Source organism: Urocampus carinirostris, chromosome 1, assembly GCF_059441175.1.
Source record: "Urocampus carinirostris isolate Australia breed hairy pipefish chromosome 1, RoL_Ucar_1.0, whole genome shotgun sequence".
Taxonomy (NCBI): Eukaryota; Metazoa; Chordata; class Actinopteri; order Syngnathiformes; family Syngnathidae; genus Urocampus; species Urocampus carinirostris.
In genome coordinates, this window is record NC_142349.1 from 16,972,291 (window position 1) to 16,990,233 (window position 17,943).

General features: G+C 40.4%; 1 protein-coding gene across 2 annotated transcripts in view; it reads right to left on the minus strand.

Annotated features, from left to right (window-relative positions):
* Positions 1 to 1,615: 1,615 nt before the first annotated feature.
* LOC148373748 (rab3 GTPase-activating protein catalytic subunit-like) overlaps positions 1,616 to 17,943 on the minus strand; it is a 191,423-nt gene continuing 175,095 nt past the window's right edge. For both annotated transcript variants that reach the window (XM_088329100.1, XM_088329107.1), the window contains one exon: positions 1,616 to 1,689. In XM_088329100.1, the coding sequence (XP_088185226.1) occupies positions 1,629 to 1,689 (61 nt within the window). In that variant the 3' untranslated portion in view covers positions 1,616 to 1,628. The remainder of the gene's footprint in view (positions 1,690 to 17,943) is intronic.

Sequence of the window (17,943 nt, forward strand, 5' to 3'; positions counted from 1 at the left end):
ACCCTTAAATCATCCTCTTCCCTCCATCTCACTATACCCGCTGTCTGTCTCAGCATTATGGGGAGCAGAGCTTTCAGCCGCTCTGCCCCCAGTCTCTGGAACTCATTGCCGCCTGACCCCCGGAATTCCGCTACCCTGTCCACTTTCAAATCTGAACTCAAAACCCACCTCTTCAGACTTGCCTTTTTATGATCATATGCCTCACATACCGTCCCCTTTTAACTCTACTGTGTTTTTATTTGCTGTTTATTACTTGCTTGTTTTACTTTTGTTTGATTCTTACTTTATTGTTGTTTTGGTAGTCTATGTACAGTGACCTTGGGTGTCTTGAAAGGCTCTTTGAAGAAGAATGTATTATTCTCATTAATATTATTATAATGTGTCTATCAGATTTGGGTGTCACTCATGGGATTATAAATCGAGGGAGCAAAGGTTCTAAGAAATCTAAGTGAAATGTTATCTGGAGCAACATGTCGATCTATCACGTCTGCTGAGAATTACATAAGAGTTCCTCAGCCTAACATTTAACTTTATGTGGAACATGCCGTTTTGAATGGTGCGTTGGGGGATTATTATAGTTGCAAATTGATTTACGACGAGTTAATCGGATGTAAGAGTCATTCCAAACGGTGGCATGCAAGACGAATTCCTGATAGCAGATGACATCAGCATTAGCATGGAGGTTGGTTATATAACAAACATCAGGCCAAACAGTAGATATTTGTACTTTAAATTGATCGCGTTTTTGTTTTAATTAAGGCCAAAACTTTTGGAAAAAGTTAGTTTTGGCAGATCAGAAGTTGGAAAGATACCCATTCCCATTATCAAACTCTTATTTACACCATCTTCAAGCTGAGCCTTGAACAGGGGAGGGTGCCTCAGCTGTGGAAAACATCCTGCATGATCTCAGTCTCAAAGAAATCAAGACCTGAGGAACTCAACGACTTCAGGCCGGTCGCCCTGACATCACATGTGATGAAAACCATGGAGCGGTTGCTGCTGCACCACCTGAGGCTTCAGGTCCGTCACTCCATCGACCCTCTGCAATTTGCTTACCAGGAGAAGGTGGGAGTGGAGGATGCTGTAGTATACATGTTACACCGATCCCTCTCTCACCTGGATAGGGCTAAGGGGGCTGTGAGGATTACATTTTTGGACTTCTCCAGTGCCTTCAATACCATACAGCCTCTGCTACTGAGTAGGAAACTGACAGAGATGGGAGTTAGCTCACACCTTGTAGAATGGATTACTGACTACCTGACAGGCAGACCCCAGTATGTGAAACAGGGGGGCTGTACATCGGACACTGTGGTTAACAGCACAGGATCTCCGCAGGGGACCGTGCTCTCTCCGTTCCTATTCACTCTGTATACATCGGACTTTAAGTACAACTCTGAGTCCTGCCATGTGCAAAAGTTTGCCGACGACACTGCGATCGTGGGATATATCAGAAATGGGCAGGAGGAGGAGTACAGGAAATTGATTCAGGACTTTGTCCGATGGAGCGACGCAAACCACCTGCACCTGACCACCACCAAGATCAGGGAGATGGTGGTGGACTTCAGGAGAACCAGAACTCACCCGGTTCCTATAACCATCAAAGGAGAATGTGTAAAATTTGTCCAGACCTACAAATACCTGGGTGTGCAGCTGGACAACAAACTGGACTGGACTGCCAATACAGAAGCTCTTTGTAGGAAAGGGCAAAGCCGACTTTACTTCCTCAGAAGGCTGGCCTCCTTCAAAATCTGCAAAAAGCTCCTGAAAATATTCTATGAGACAGTTGTGGCAAGCGCCCTCTTCTATGCGACAGCGTGTTGGGAGGCGGCGTCAAGAAGAAGGATGCCTCTCGTCTCAATAAACTGGCTAGGAAAGCGAGCTCTGTTGTGGGCAAAGAGCTGGACAGCCTAACAACAGTAGCTGAGAGACGGGCACTGGAAAAGCTGCGGTCAATCATGGACAATCCATCGCATCCACTACACAGCATTATCTCCAGACAGAAGAGCAGTTTAAGCGACAGACTGCTGTCACTGTCTTGTACTACAGACAGACTGAAGAGATCTTTTCTTCCTCATGCCATGAGGCTCTTTAACTCTACCCGGCAGAGTAAAAGCCCACATTAAACCACACCACCTACATTGCATATTACCGAATTTTATTGCAATATGTATTCTGTGTAGCACTATTTAGATATTCTATATAACACGCTACAGTGGGCATTTGCACGTGACACTGGGTATTTGTATATTGTATTCTTTTTGCTTTATTATTGTATTTTTCTCAGCTCGGGGATCCTGCTGGAAATGTGAATTTCCCTTCGGGGATAAATAAAGTATCTATCTATCTATCTATCTATCTATCTATCTATCTATCTATCTATCTATCTATCTATCTATCTATCTATCTATCTATCTATCTATCTATCTATCTATCTATCTATCTATCTATCTATCTATCTATCTATCTATCTGTCTATCTGTCTATCTGTCTATCTATCTATCTATCTATCTAGTGACTCAATTTTACACCAATGACTTTTATCAGTTACCTGAAAGGCTGCATCTTTGTTTTACAACTTGGCTGAATTTTGGGGGTTTCTTTTATTTTTGTTTCCCGAGATGATACACACTGTCGCATTATGTCCTTTATAGATCATAGAATACAAGAAGAAAGGTTTATATTTCTCTAATCTAAATCTAAGCTTATGACGCCAAATTGGCAACAAAGACAATGTTTTACTCAGACTTAACTTGCCATTTTAAAACTTGTGTGATAGATAAAGAGCTATATTATAGAATAATTCCTACACATGTATTCTTCCATTTTCCATACATGCATATTTGATATTATTAAATTACCTTAGAAATACTGATTACATAGTTAAACGCTGTATTAAATGAATAAGCACAGAAACTCATGAAGTATTTCCGGTAAAATTCAGGTATGGACGTCGTTTTAAGAAGAAAGGAGGGAAATAGGGAATGAGTGAGGGAGGATAGATGGAAGCGAGGGGATAAAGTTTTGGACGGAAGGAAGGAGGGATGTGCGTAAATGGAATGACAGTAGTTTGGTAAGTGAAAAAAAAACAAAGCGCTAATCAAATCCAGCTACCGAACTTCCTGTGCGGAGTTTGTATGTTCTCCCCGTGCTTGCGTGGGTTTCCTCCGGGCACTCCAGTTTCCTCCCACATTCCAAAGACATGCATTTCAGGTGGATTGGCCGGTCCAAATCGTCCCTAGGTGTGAATGAGCGAGTGAGTTGTCTGTCCCTGTGTGCCCTGCGATTGGCTGGCAACCAGTTGAGGGTGTCCCCTGCCCACTGCCCGATGATTACTGGGCTCCAGCACCCCCGCGACCCTACTGAGGATAAGCGGTGCAACGAATGAGATGAGATGAGATGAGATATACACACACACTTTTAGATCCCAATCACCACCCTTGCTTTGCTTACAAGTAATACATATAACTAGAGATTAGATACAATAAATGCTTGTTGGACTAAATGAAATATGCAATAAGTGGACCACAACATTTGACTTTAGGATGGTGAAACATAATGCGACATGAACATTTCCACAGCGTACAGCGGATTTGCCGCATTTTCCAAATTCTTCTGTCTGGATGTGCCCAGAGAAAAATCTTTGCCTTTTCTCACTTTCTCCTTAAGTTTAGCAGCAAAGTGGCATTAAATTCCATTGGAGTCTGGCTTTTCTGCCTCAGTGGGGAAATATTCCTGGAGATCCGTCACACGGGTGCCAAATTTTTTGGCACGGCTCAACTTCTCTGTTGCGACGCTCACGAGACTTAAACAGTGAAACAGCTGTAACCGCGGACGTTCTCGTTTCCTGTGAGCGGAGCTTTGACCCCCTGAGAGGCGATGATCCAGACAAAAGATGCTTGTCTGCACAAAGAGGCTCGCACATGAATGAGAAAGCCGTGAAGTTCTTCCACTTTTCACTCTGTCTTCAAGATGGGTGATGATGAACAGATGGCGGGAAGTTTTTAACATCACAAGCAAAGTTGATCACTATTTATCAAAGTTTTTATTAGGGATGCACTGAAATGAAGTTTGGGGGAAAAACTGAAAAAGGCCCATTTTTGACCGTCTTTTCTGTCGCAAATAATGGTTTGAAAACAAGGTGCGTGCAAATTTCTTTTGTCAAAATGTCACAAAGCACGGCAAACGAGAAGGAAATGGAGATCTGTCCACCTCTATCGCTGCGTGCTTGGCTGGTGTTTTTGGGTGGTTGCCTCCACACATACTACCACTACTATCTCAGCCTAATAAATTCACCTTTGTATCATCAGACCAAAGGATATCGTTCCAGTAAGCCATGGCCATTGTTGACAGACCTCTGGAGCCTCTGCAAAGACTTCTTTCCTTTCTGTCAGAGCAATGTTTCTTCAGTAATGTTCTATCAACCATTAAAATGAAATCTCTGCGGGAATGTGAGGGGTATGCTCACTTTTGTGACATACTGTACTTTCTCGACCCACTAATCTAAGTGGTTGAAAATATTTAATTTATGTTTTTATATATCTGGGTCTTACAGGGATAATCTTGTATTACAAAGTTACAGTTTTAATTTTAATGTCTTTATGTGCTGATGATTAAAAGGTCTGCCAAAAGATAGCCTAACATATTGAAAACTTCTTTAAAACTGTGCAGGAATATTCTCCTGTCAAGTTTTTATTTGGAATTATTTCTGGATTTCTTGGATAGATTTGACTCTATCCGTGCTCACATTGGTTTTCTCCATTCACTTGCATTCAGAACTTATTCATCAGTTGTTAAACAAAACCTCGCCACTCACTGATCAATCAGCTAACCCCTGACCCCTGCCATATGACATACGGACCCATGCATCTTCTGTTTCCCCAAAGTCAGTGAGCTGCGCAAACTGGAGGCATGACAGATGCACTCACCTGCCAGCCAATCCTTTTCAAGTATGCTTATCCGCAAGACATATGTGATGAATGTGTACATATTGTTCAGGGACACAGTGTACATTTACCCTAGCGACACCTTTAGCCCTAGGCGTTGTTTTTTTGCCAGCTTGGGGGAAAGATCTTTGGGAACATTGTGGGAACGTCATGAGTTCACATTGAATGTTGCTATCCAAATGAGTGTATTAAAATTGGGATATATCCACGTGAAGAGAAGTAGTTTAGGAGCTTTTCCATTTTCCAAGGGATCCAATTGCCACTTTTCCGTATTAATGTTGTCATCTCACGTCATCCAGAGGCTTAAATTGCAGGCATTTCTCACTGGGATTTAAAGGGATTTGTGGGGAAAAAAAACACAATTTTTTTACACATTTCTTTAAATGTACCAGCCCATCCAATTTTCTGGTTGCTAGTGTTCAAACCAAACATGACTAAGCAACGGTACTTAATTTCTCATGCGATAATGGCCTTACCAACTTCTGATGAATTTCTAGGACATGGGAGAAAATGTATATCATTTATGTTTTCTTTAAAGTAAATTCAGCCTACTTTTACTAAATTTAAAAAGTAAACGCTACTGATTGTGCCTGAATAGTACCGGCTTTATTCAATTATATTTTTTTTTGCCTGTTGAAAGTGGAAAACTGACAGTTAAAAAAATGTTTCTTTATTTATTTGATCATGGTGGAATCTATTTATTAGCTTTTGAATAGGTTTGATTAGGATCAGTCTTGCTCTCAGCTTATGGCAGTTTTTTGTATTTGGCCCTCTGTCCATTTGACTTTGACAACCTCTGATTTTATAGGTGGCCCTTCTATGCTATCACATTTTGTGTAAGAGCATATATTTCCTTCAACAGTCACATAATAAGTATTGGTTGGTCTCATAGAAGCAAAGCAACAACTATGTAGTTTACTTTGAAAGAAAGATAAGTGACGCCCGTCTCATATTCCAATGTCACTTTGAGAAACCACACCAATGATGATGAAATTAAATGAAACACTGTGCAATGAGTTTCTATTTATACATTTGTTTGATGTCATACTTTTCTTTGTTGCCTTTTTTTAGTACGAATTAACTGTAATCTGCTGGGTTTTTTTTCCATACTCAACAAGCTTCTTCCTCTGTCTCAATATATCAATTAGAACAATTATTTCTTATACCTCAATAACATTCTATGACGGAGTAAGACCTAATTTTCAAGTGAACCAGACTACACAGTGCTGATGCGAAAGCACAATTTGAGGTCACTCAAACAAGTGGAAAGTGAACGTGTCATTTTGTAAAACAAACCAGGCGTCGGTTTTAGTTTTGCCCAAGTGCTCCTACTAAGCCATTAATGCTTACTTCGGCTATTCAAGTGTGAGGTTTCACAGCATTAATCTCTCAGCATTTTTGCCAGTATTATATACAGAGGATTTTTTTCTTCAATTTCCCTAAAATTTCTTCAGTTAATGTATGAAGAAAGGTGCGTCAGACAACTGCGGTCCCCCATGTTATGCAGAATTCCATTAGTGATTCAAATGATCCATTTCTGTGCCCTTATTTACAGTCAAAGTTAAGGAAACATTGTTTGATGGCCTCTTTATCCTCATTTTAAGATTGTTTATATTTCCTTCCGCGTCCTTAGGTCACAAACACTCCCGCCTTCCCTCCGCAGCCAGCTCAGGAATTGTTTTCCATTTTTTCTTCTGAGTCAGACATTCCAAATGGATCCGCTTCCCCATTTCCTGTTGCTTCCATCACGAGGACCTCTTCTGTTCTCGGGGGCACTTCTTCACTAATCTCCATTCTGCAAAACCCCCATCGTCTCTCCCCGGGATCTGAAACAAATGAGACCCCAGCATTGTTGTTTTGCTAATCCACTATTCTCGACAGACAGCTGCAGGTGCTGCAATGCTCTCTCACCCGATTCGTCTTCCATCTGCTTGGGGTCTTTTCTCTTGTTGAATTCCTAACTTTTTGTCCACGCCACTTGATACTGTACTACACAAGCATGGACAGTAAATGTATCAGTGATGGGTGTGTTACTGAAAAACGTAATTAGTTACCATTACTAGCTACTTTATTTAAAAAGTAATTCTGTGACTCCCAGATTTCAGTTCACAGACCCCTTAAGCGCCTGGGTCATCAGGGCATCACTGAGGATGCAACTCTGGACAGTTTTTGGGCCATGGCAAAGTTGGCATCAGTCAATTCCCTGATGTGTCGGCTCAGTTATTTTTATGTCTTTCTCTCGATTAGATGGAATTTGTGAACCATTTTTAGTAAGCAGCAGAGTACTGCACAATGTTGTAACAACGTTTGAGTTACAAACTATTACGGTAATAATAACCTGTTGCGGAGAAAAATAATGGCATTACAGGAACTTGTTACTTTGGTATCACTTTGGCTTCACTTCCAACACTAAGATTAATACTGGCAAGATCAAAACAGAGGTGACAGTTGTACATTTTGAAAGTCATATATTTAAAGGATCACTGAGTAAAATGTAATTTTTCCTTGTCCAGATTCTCAGGAAATAGTTTCAGTCGCTACCCATGCTCTTCAAGCTTTACCACCTATTTCTTTGTATCGACATGCAAGGTTGCCTTTCAGGCTTTTTTGTGGCTTGATTGCAAAACGGTCTCTACTTGAAAGCCTCCCACTCTCTCATTCTTAAATCACGCGCTTTCTTTAACAGCAAAGTGAGACATGCATACAACTTTCAAACAAACGATGGAAACTTAAAGTGACCAAACCACACCACATCAGCCTTACACATGTTTTTTGTCTTTTTAAGGGAACCCATGGCAGCAAGATGGTGGGCACTCGTGTCAGCTCGCTCAAGGTAAGCCTTATGTTTTGTAGAATAAAAAATATTTCCCTACCTATGAGTATTTCTATAAATGCACGTTTATCTAATAGTTCATGTATTTCTGATTACGATTCAAATCAATGTATTTTTTATTAATTACCATACTGTCCCTTTTAAGTATTTGACCTTAATTTTATGACGGGAGTTTTGAAATGTTATCTTTCATTGTTACATCATCGTCAATTTGTGACTGAATAGAGTAAAACATTAGTGATGACTTAACATTAACAAAATAATTCTTCTGGGTTTGACTGCATAGTCTGACTCTATTGGGAGATGGGCTTGATTGTAAAAAGGATTGTCTGGCAAGTGTATGAAATTGAGGAAAGAGTTAAATGAACACTATGAACAAAAAAAGCCTATTTCAGGAGAAAACCTAGTACTCAGTGGAGAAAAGGTTTGCTTTTTTATCATTTTTCCGCTCAGGTTTTTGATGTTTTTGACGGCGGGAGTAGCTGGGAGGGGTTCCAGCAACCACGTGACCCTACTGAGGATAAGCGGTGTAGATAATGGATGAATGGATGGTATTAAGATAAAAATGATGTCATTTGAAAGCTAATTACCCTTCTTTTTTTCTAAGGCTAATGAATTTCACACAACCAGCAAAGGCATTTTGTGTGCCTGATTTTGCAAAAACTGAATCATGTACTGTTGTTCAACCTGCATATTGCATAAAATTCGGAAAGGTACATCTTTGGATATTCCATTTAAAAATTGGAATTGCAAGCTTTTTTTATGAATAATTACATCCTGTATAGTTTTCAAGATAATCAACGTCAAAATTAGCCCAAGACTTTTAGAACACCCTGTTTATAAACCTGCTTCAGTTTGGAAAAGCAGTAAAAAAGCAAAACTGAAGCAGACATGCTCTTTATAGCAAGTTAAGTTGGGCTCTTGGGCCTTCTGTTCAACACGTGCTCTCATACGTTTCTATAGCAAGTTGAGTTGGGCCCTTGGGCCTTCTGTTTAACACGTGCTCTCGTACATCAATACTTTTATTGCTGAGCGCTCACAGCTAGAACACTTAAACTCTGGAAAAAACATTGCAAAAGCAAACATTTCTTAAACTAGGCAATGATGAATTAGAAATCAGTTTTCCAAGGCCATGCATTGCACAGTTGTTCAGGGTCACGAGATGGCAAAATCTTGTGATGTGCAGCTCATTATGAAAGATTTTTGGTATCGACTTGATCCAAGTAAAAACAGGGTATTATCGATCAATACCGACCCGTTCGGAACACTTGCTGCTCGGATCTGTCATGATCCTTAAATATCTGAACCCTTCCCCTCTTGAATTATATTATAATTACGATATGCACGAAGACTTTAGGCACTAAAAATGTTTTGTTTTGATAATATAACTACAAGGAAAACTAACATATAAAAAATGTATATGAATATTTCTATTAGAACTGCTTGAGTACAAAAGTCAAGAGAGTCAAGCCAAAATAAATCCGTCAAATCACATTTATTTGTTCAGCCTTTAATCACAAAATGTCTAAAAGGACTGCACAGGTTACAATTACACCATCCCTTGATCTTAAACCAACATGCGGGCAAGGAAAACTGAAAAACCTCAGCATGAAGAAGATAAGAAACCTTGAGAAGGGGCCTCACAAGTAGTGATCCCCCTTCTGGAGGACCAGGGTGCAATAGATTTAGCATTGGGTAACAATACACAAAACATAGTGAACATCAATACAAATTTTTTTTAAAAACCTAAGTAATATGTAAAAATCTGTCCAGAACGGCAGCACGGCGGGGCGGTGGTTAGCGCGTGTGCGGCACAGTTCTGAGGTCGTGGGTTCAAATCCAGCTACCAACCTTTCTGTGCGTAGTTTGCATGTTCTTCCCGTGCTTGCGTGGGTTTCCTCCGGGCACTCCGGTTTCCTCCCACATTCCAAAAACATGCATGTCAGGTTAGTTGGCCGATCAAAATTGTCCCTAGGTGTGAATGAGCAGGCTAATTGTCTGTTCCTGTGTGCCCTGCGACTGGCTGGCAACCAGTTCAAGGTGTCCCCTGCCCGCAGATGGCTGGGATGGGCTCCAGCACCCACGCGACCCTACTGAGGATAAGCGGTGCAGATAATGGATGGATGGATTGTCCGGAACGAGCGTGACAGCAAGGATGTCTCGAGCCTGTAAAATTGTCCAAAAAGCCCATGATAGAAAAGGCGCAGCTTCCCATCTCTGGCGGCTGGTCGCTGCAGACATTGACATGCTTCAGGTCAAGACGCTGGTCCGCCAATAAATCTCAATTGGTCCTTCTCCCTCGTATCACCACCAGTCAGGCAGCTGGAAAGGACAGCAAAAGAAAAGTATGAGGTGAGCATCCATCGTAAGCTATTGAATGGAAGTGAGTCTAGTTTTAAAAACTTCCACTGAGGTTGCAGATCGTATCTCCGTAGTCAGAGCATTCCACAGCACTGGGCCCGGATGGAGAACTCTCTCGAACCTTCAGATTTCTTCTTGGCCCTCGGAGCCACAAGTAGAACAGTATTTTCCGAGCAGAGGCTCCGTGCAGGACCATAGGGAAAATTTAAATTAGAGAGATAAGAGGGGGCAAGTCCGTTTTTTCAAACGAACAAGTAATATGTATGTGGTCCACAGTATCAAAAGGAGCACTGGGCAGTAGAATTGACGAGGCCCCGGAATTTATTGCTAAGAGGAGATAATTGGTTACGGGGCGGCAGTAGCTCAGGAGGTAGAGCGATCGTTTTAGGATTTAGGGATCCCAGTTCGAATCCCGGCTTGTCCGTGTTACATGTCGAAGTGTCCTTGGGTAAGACATTGAACCCCCAATTACCCCCAATAAGCAGGTTAGCGCCTTACATGGCTGCACAGATCACGGCCGCTATTGGGAAATGTGAAGCACAATGTAAAGCGCTTTGGGAAGTCATTGACTTGAAAAGCGCTATATAAATGCAGATCATTTCATTTCAGTAGTGTGATTTGCTCTGAATGCTGACTGGACAGATTCAAAGAGACCATTTTCAGGATCAAATTGGTTCAGCTGCTGTGCAACGACCTTTTCAAGTAATTTTGCAAAAAATGGCAGATTTGACACTGGAATGGGGCAGGGACTGTCACCAATTACATAGGATTTCTGGGTCAAGTTTAGGTTGCTTAAGCATGGTTTTAATGACAGCAGACTTGAAGGTTACCACAACAATACCCGAGGATAGCGATATACTAATGATTTTTCAAAACTCAAGATCCTATGATCCCAAACAGATCTTCTACCAGTGAAGCCGGAAACTGGTCAAGCAGGCATTTAGTTTGTTTGGCCCTACTGACCATCCATGTAAGACTATCAAGTGACAGATCACTAAAACTGGAAAACATTTCTGAACAGCTGTCGACAAGGACATGATCTAAAACTTCTGAAACATTATGGTAGGGCAAAGTTGCAGAAATTTCATTTAAACTTTAGTTCCGGATGAGTTGAATCTTTTATTTAAAAAATTCTATAAAGTCATGGGCATAATAGGTAGAACTATCAGGGTTAGGTTGCTGAATGAAAATCCAAATATGACAGTCAGAAAATATTTATATAAAAGTCAACATGACAACTATAATTACTCAATATTTTGAAATTGAAGTCGAAGTACAAAGGATGAACAATACAGTACTGTAATGAAAAAAGAATACTGTATTAAAAATCAACAAGACAAATACCTTTCATTGCACAATTTAAACAAAAAATAAAGTCAGTAGTTCACGTAAAGTGTAAACATAATTGAATTAAATTTGAAAGTTCTAATGTAGGCATAACCATAAAACCCACTGGTAATATTATCACAGTGACAGTTGTAAGGGGAACACAGAATCAATCCCACGACAATATTGGCGATCCAATCCAAGTACTAGCTCAATATGGATAATATCCTTATTTGGGTTGGTCCATTACTTATTATGAATTTGATTTTTAAGCGTTTAGCTGTTTTAGATGTCGTAATTCTATACTCTCCAAAAATAGGTTATGAACTTTACTTTTAAAGTAGTACATATAAGCAGGTTGGCGCCTTGCATGGCTGCACGGCCGCTATTGGTGTGTGAGTGTGTGTGAATGTGTAAGTGTGAAGCACATTGTAAAGCGCTTTGGGAAGTCATTGACTTGAAAAGCGCCGTATAAATGCAGACCATTTACCATTTATATCTCAGAAACCTTCAATAATTTGGGAAGATTACGAATGCTTTCCAGGATTGGGAGTGGTTGTTCACAGTTGAGTTTATGTGGCATCGGAGGGGGCACAAAGGTGGAGAGGGGTGAATATCAGTTGTGTCAAGCAACCTAAATCAACCCTTGTGGGGCTGTTATATTTAATGGGGTGCGAGACATTCCTAGCCAAATTTAGACAGATTCGCTTTAGGATGACCACAATGTGTGACCTCAATGACGCATGTTAAATCCGATTGTTAAAAAGTGTCACATACGCTGATTTACAATATAAAAGTTCTAAAACCACCTCTGTGAATTTGCCTTTTGTGGTCAGGAAAGACAACCTCCTTCCACGTGACATCGCCAATTACAGGCCTATTAAACACATTACTTTTTGTTTGTCTAAACATGTATCGCTTTGGCAAAGATGTTTGAAAAAAATAAATGAAAAACAAGTACACCTACGCTCTTTAATACAATTTAGCTTGCACTTTACTTGACAGTTTTGAAATGTACCTGTTTTTCTAATGGCCCAGTTTGTCAAGAGAGCCTATTTGTATGAACATGAAGCATTAAGTGTGGACTTATATCTTACAACTGCAGCGAAGTGGCTACATACGAGATTACATTTTCTGATCTGTCCCTGTATCTACAATTGCTTGAGTCACGAGTGAATTTCCTGATACAAAATAATTGAAAACTAATTAATCCATTCTTGGCCTTGCAAAAGCAGCCAAGTTAACCCTAAATCTATTTAAAAATGATCCTTCTGAGGCCCTAAAAAAACAAAAAGTAATTTAACATAAAATAATGTAATAAGATAAACAAGATGATACTACCTAAATAAAATGTAAGTTTATTATGAATACTTACCATGAAGGAAGTCTGCAGTTGCTAACGTAACAGAGAAGTATGCGTGGTGCAGGAGGCCTACGTAAGCACTTCCTGTAGACTTTAAATCAAAGTTACTGGATTAAAGTTACTGGAACATACAGCATGATACTACTATTTTCTTTAATTCTGTTTTAATGAAGCAAAACACTGGGTAAACTGCTTCCCCTTGCAGTTCCAGAGTCATAACCAGTACTCTTCTTGAATTTCTTAAAAGGCTCTGGCTCGAAATCCATTCCAGTTGTACTCGTTGGTCTCCACCTCTGTAGACACTGCCTCAAGTTGTAGTGCCATAAATTATGCTCTATGTGATGGTATCTCCCGCTAGCTCCTTGTCACGTATCTGTAAACGTATCTCGTTATAAGTATTGTTTTCAATTCAGAAAGAACATTGACACCCATAGTCTGTTTAAAGCTTTAATGGCATATTGCTCTTTTGATATTGTAGAAAACGTAGAACATGACTGATGGTACTGCTTAGCTATGTCACTCACACAAACACCATGCTCATGTTTGTCTATTATTACCTGCTTCATTTCAATAGACATGATCCTCTTTTTTTTTCACGGATAATATCTTACCATTATTTCATTTTCCAGGACCCATGGCTAGGGTCACAAAAATGCCACAAAAGGGAAAAGCAATGCGAAAAAAAGAAAAAAAAGATACACAAGAGCGCGGGTTTAATTTTCTCAGAGGCTGGTGTGGTACATTCAACGTTGGTTCAGAACTCTGTTTTGCAATGTCAAATAAAATGCTGGGACAATGTTGGATCACGTGAACTGGATTCTATGCTTTAATTCAAATATTCTGGGTGTCTGGGTTAACTGATAACACCGGGGTGTAAGCTTTTTTTATCTGGCCTGTAGGGGGGTATGGCGTTTCGTTTGTGTAAAATACAATGTTCAGTTTTTCAGATAATGATCAAATTTGACAAGGTACCAGGTAAGGCTTTAGGTAGGTTATACTAACTGCAGTGAAAAAAAGCTGAATTTGACCTGAGACAGAGTAAGAAGAATGGTCAACAACGAAGGAGAACAAGACCTGCTTTGTGTGATGAATTCACAATGCTGTCAAGATGTCAACGTTTGGTCCGAATTCAGTTTTGCAGTGTCAAACAATGTCAAGTGTCATGATTACCTAAGTGGAGCCACCTGGGGTAATCATCTGGCGCACTGGAGTGCGCCTTCTGATTGGGTTATGTTCGCTATTTAAGCATTCTACACCGAGACATGGGTGTCTGAGGATTACTCCTGTATTCGTAAGACACTCCCGATTACCTGCCTTGTTGTTTACTTGATTCTGCCTGTCTGCCTTCGATCCGACCTGCTTTCGTCCCACGCTACGATCTTCTCTTCAGTCCTGGTAAACTCGACCTGCCTTCGTCCCACGCTACGATTGATCACGTCTCCCGCTAACCCTTACGCTTCCCCAAATAAAGAATTGTACGAACGCTCTGGGGTCTCCTGCTCTGTTCTGGTCTTCCCTGACAGTCAAGTCAAGTCAAGTCATGTTTATTTGTATAGCCCTCAATCACAAAGGGTCTTAAAGGGCTGCACAGATCAAAGACTATTGCAAACTATTATTACAGACTGTTATGACACCATCCCCTGATCTAAAACCTACATGAGGGCATATAATACACATATTATCAACATAAAATATAGATTACTTATATGCTATAGAGTAGAATTGTGTTTTAAGCTTGGATTTAAACATTTCAACTGAGGTTGCAGATCGAATCTCAGGGGGAAGAGCATTCCACAGCACCGAGGCCCGGATGGAGAACGCTCTCGAACCTGCGGATCTCTTCTTGGCTCTTGGGATCACTAGTAAAGAGCGAAGGCTCCGGACCGGAACATAGCGGGTAATTAAATCTGAACTATATGAGGGAGCCATGCATGATTTTGTATAATACCAACAGAACCGTTTCTAGTAATATTCTTCACGTGTGTTTGAAAGGACAGCTCCGGGTCAAATATGACACCTACATTTTAACTGAGTCACTCTGGGTGATATTACATTTGTCAATGTTCAGAGCAGTTTTTGAGAACAAGCCACGGCATTTAGATGGACCAATAACTAACATTTCGGTCTTTTCAGAGAAGTTGAGTGACATCCACTCTTTTATCTCAGTGAGGCAGGCCTCCAAATTTCCACACTTTAGTGTGGCAGATTCTTCCATCGGAAGGTATAGTTTAGTGTCATCTGCGTAGCAATGGAAACTGATATTATATTTGCGAATAATATAACCTAATGGAAGCATGTAAATGCTGAAAAGAAGGGGGCCAAGTACTGAACCCTGTGGAACACCACAGGTAACACTAAAGGGCTCAGATGTCATTTCACCATATTTAACACACTGCGTCCTATCTGAGAGGTAGAATTTGAACCATAAGAGGACGGTTCCTGACAGACCAAACCATTTTCTAACTGTTCTAGTAAGATATGGTCCACTGTGTCAAAAGCCGCAATAAGGTCCAGCAGCAGCAAGAGTGATGGAGCGCCGGAGTCCATTGCCAGTAGAAGATTAATTCCATTGCCAGCCTTCGGGATTCCACACCGCTCTACCATCACGAACCTCCAGACTGGGTTGCCTTCATCGAACCAGAACCTGAATCTCATGCTGCTAGGTATTGGTTTTGGTGTTACAGTAAGGGAGAATTCTATCAGGTTACAATAACAATAATTAAGCAAATGTTGTTTTCTATCTAATTGGTGCCAATTAAGATCTTTCTGTGTTTTATTTTCTTTTTCTTGCTGTGTGTTTTAATTTTCTTCTGTTGATTGTTAGTCCGCTCTTCAGTTTGATTGGTAAATCGATTATTTGCTCAAATAATTTGTTAACCACTCAATAATGCTACTTAGCGGGGAGCAATCACAAGCGGTCATTAGTGTTAGTATCTATACATTATTGTAACTTTGATTTTCTCCGTATGTTAGACTAAATTTTATCTCTAAAGAAATCTCGTATCTTGAATTTCTTGTAAATTGAATATCTCGTATCTTGAGCAGCAAATATGTTGAAGTATCACTGTTCATTTGTAGCCAAGTTGTAGCATTATCCAGGTTTTCTCATGGCTAAGTCCTGGTAACCGTTCTTAGCAAAAAAGACAGGAAAAAGTGGGAAAGTAAATATACTATGTGAGAAGGCTTTTTGACTCTCCGTCACCCTTTCCAAAGTATCTCTGAAGGACGAGTAGCTCCTTTTATCTGCCACCTTGGGGGCTTCCGCATTTGTGCCCCATCCTTGGTTGTGTTATGCTTTCCAGGGAATTAGGTCATATAAACTAAACCAGGGAAAACGTAAAGTGTGCCTACAGCGGCAACAAGCCAAAAAGTAAAGTCTTCCTGAGGGAGGTAAATATTGAATAGTCCCGTGTCAGTGTCACTCAATGTTTTTTTACATTTTTCTGTTATTACGCCTGCTGCACCTCACGTGCAGCCTGAAACGATAATAGCGAGCATCCAATTGAGATCAAAAAGGTTTGAAGGGTGGAAAATAAGTATACATTGCATGATAATAAAGTGTGCACAGCTGGCAATAAGTGATTAATTACAATTTTCAGCGGGGATCAACTTTCTCAAGGATCATACACATATCCCAAGCCATTTATACAATGAAAAAAGGCCATCTGAAAAAGCTACATGATGCACTGCTTGTGTGTGTTTGTAAATGATTAAATTATTTCCACATGTTGGATTCCTTAGTGGGACAGGGCCGAAACAAGGCCAGTGTCTGTTTCACTGTAGCACGACAGAAAGGTTATGGTCCAACTTCTCACATTTATATGAGCTAAATGGCAAGTTGGCTGGTTACTTTGCAGGGATGTTTCCTGGTTTGCTTTCCTGGACTGGGTTGCCCATGCCTGCTCCCTCGCTAGGTGACCAGCCTCCACTGCACTTCGACCCCTGGTTTAGGAGGGAAGGTGGCAAAGGGAGACGGGTCAAGGTCATCCCATCCAGAGGACTCATGGTAACGTTAAAGAGGGTGCAGAAGGTTACGCAACCTGGCTTTTCTCACGGGGGGCTCGTGGAATGTCCTCAGTCAATTGCATGATTTGAATTTACTGCCTAGTGGCAGCAACACAATTACCTTTGTTGAGTTAAAAAAGGACAATTGTATGCTGTGTTTCACATAAGAGCTATGTTGAACATGTGACCGCAAACACATTTGCATCACCCTGAGCTATAACACCCCCCCCACACACACACACACACTATATATATATACAGTATATACTGTAATAAGTGTAAAAATGCTTACTGTAGAAAAGCACTGAGGGTGTTGAAAACGCCTTCAGTTGTCACTCAACACGGGCATGTATAATAGTCTTTGTTTGGGTTTGCTTATTCATGTCTGAGATTCTTACCAGGACTTGCCAAACTCCTAGCCATTTTAACTATTTGAGTGTGCCCTAGTATTTAATTTCTAAAGATATTTTCCAGTTTGGAAGATGTAAATCAACAAGTTATTTTTCTCTTTTTAGCTGATGATTCTGCCCAGTGTCCAAATTCAAGACCGGTAATCACGACTGTGCACTCACATGCAAGATGTATTAAATAATGCCTAAAGAAAATGACCTCCAATGAAATAAAATCCATTGTACTTAAAGGAGCTGTACTGAATTTGGAACTTTTTGACTCGTTGCCGCTATCTCCTGGCTTGTGTCATAATTGCAGCCTCGGCCAGCTTGTTCATGATGCTCGTACAAGTATTCCTTAGACAGGCTTGAATAAACTCTTTTTTTTTTTTTTCATTTTTCTCGAGGTCCAGGATAGCATTACCTCTTCTTACTTTCACCATTGTCATGCTTTGCTTATTAAAAAAAAAACAGCTGGAACGAACATGACACCACCCTCATCCTTTTTATTTGAATTTTTGCTTTTTTATTTTATATTATACTTTAATTATTTTTTATTTTATGTATTTTTATTTTAGCATATTTATTTTTATTGTTAATGCAACATCCATTGGTCATCCTGGAAGGGGGACTGCCTCATGTGCGATCGTTTCTCAGGGTGTCTTCATTTTCCTCATGTTGAGGTTTTTGTGTTTTTCCTTGCCCTCACGTAGGTTTTTGTAT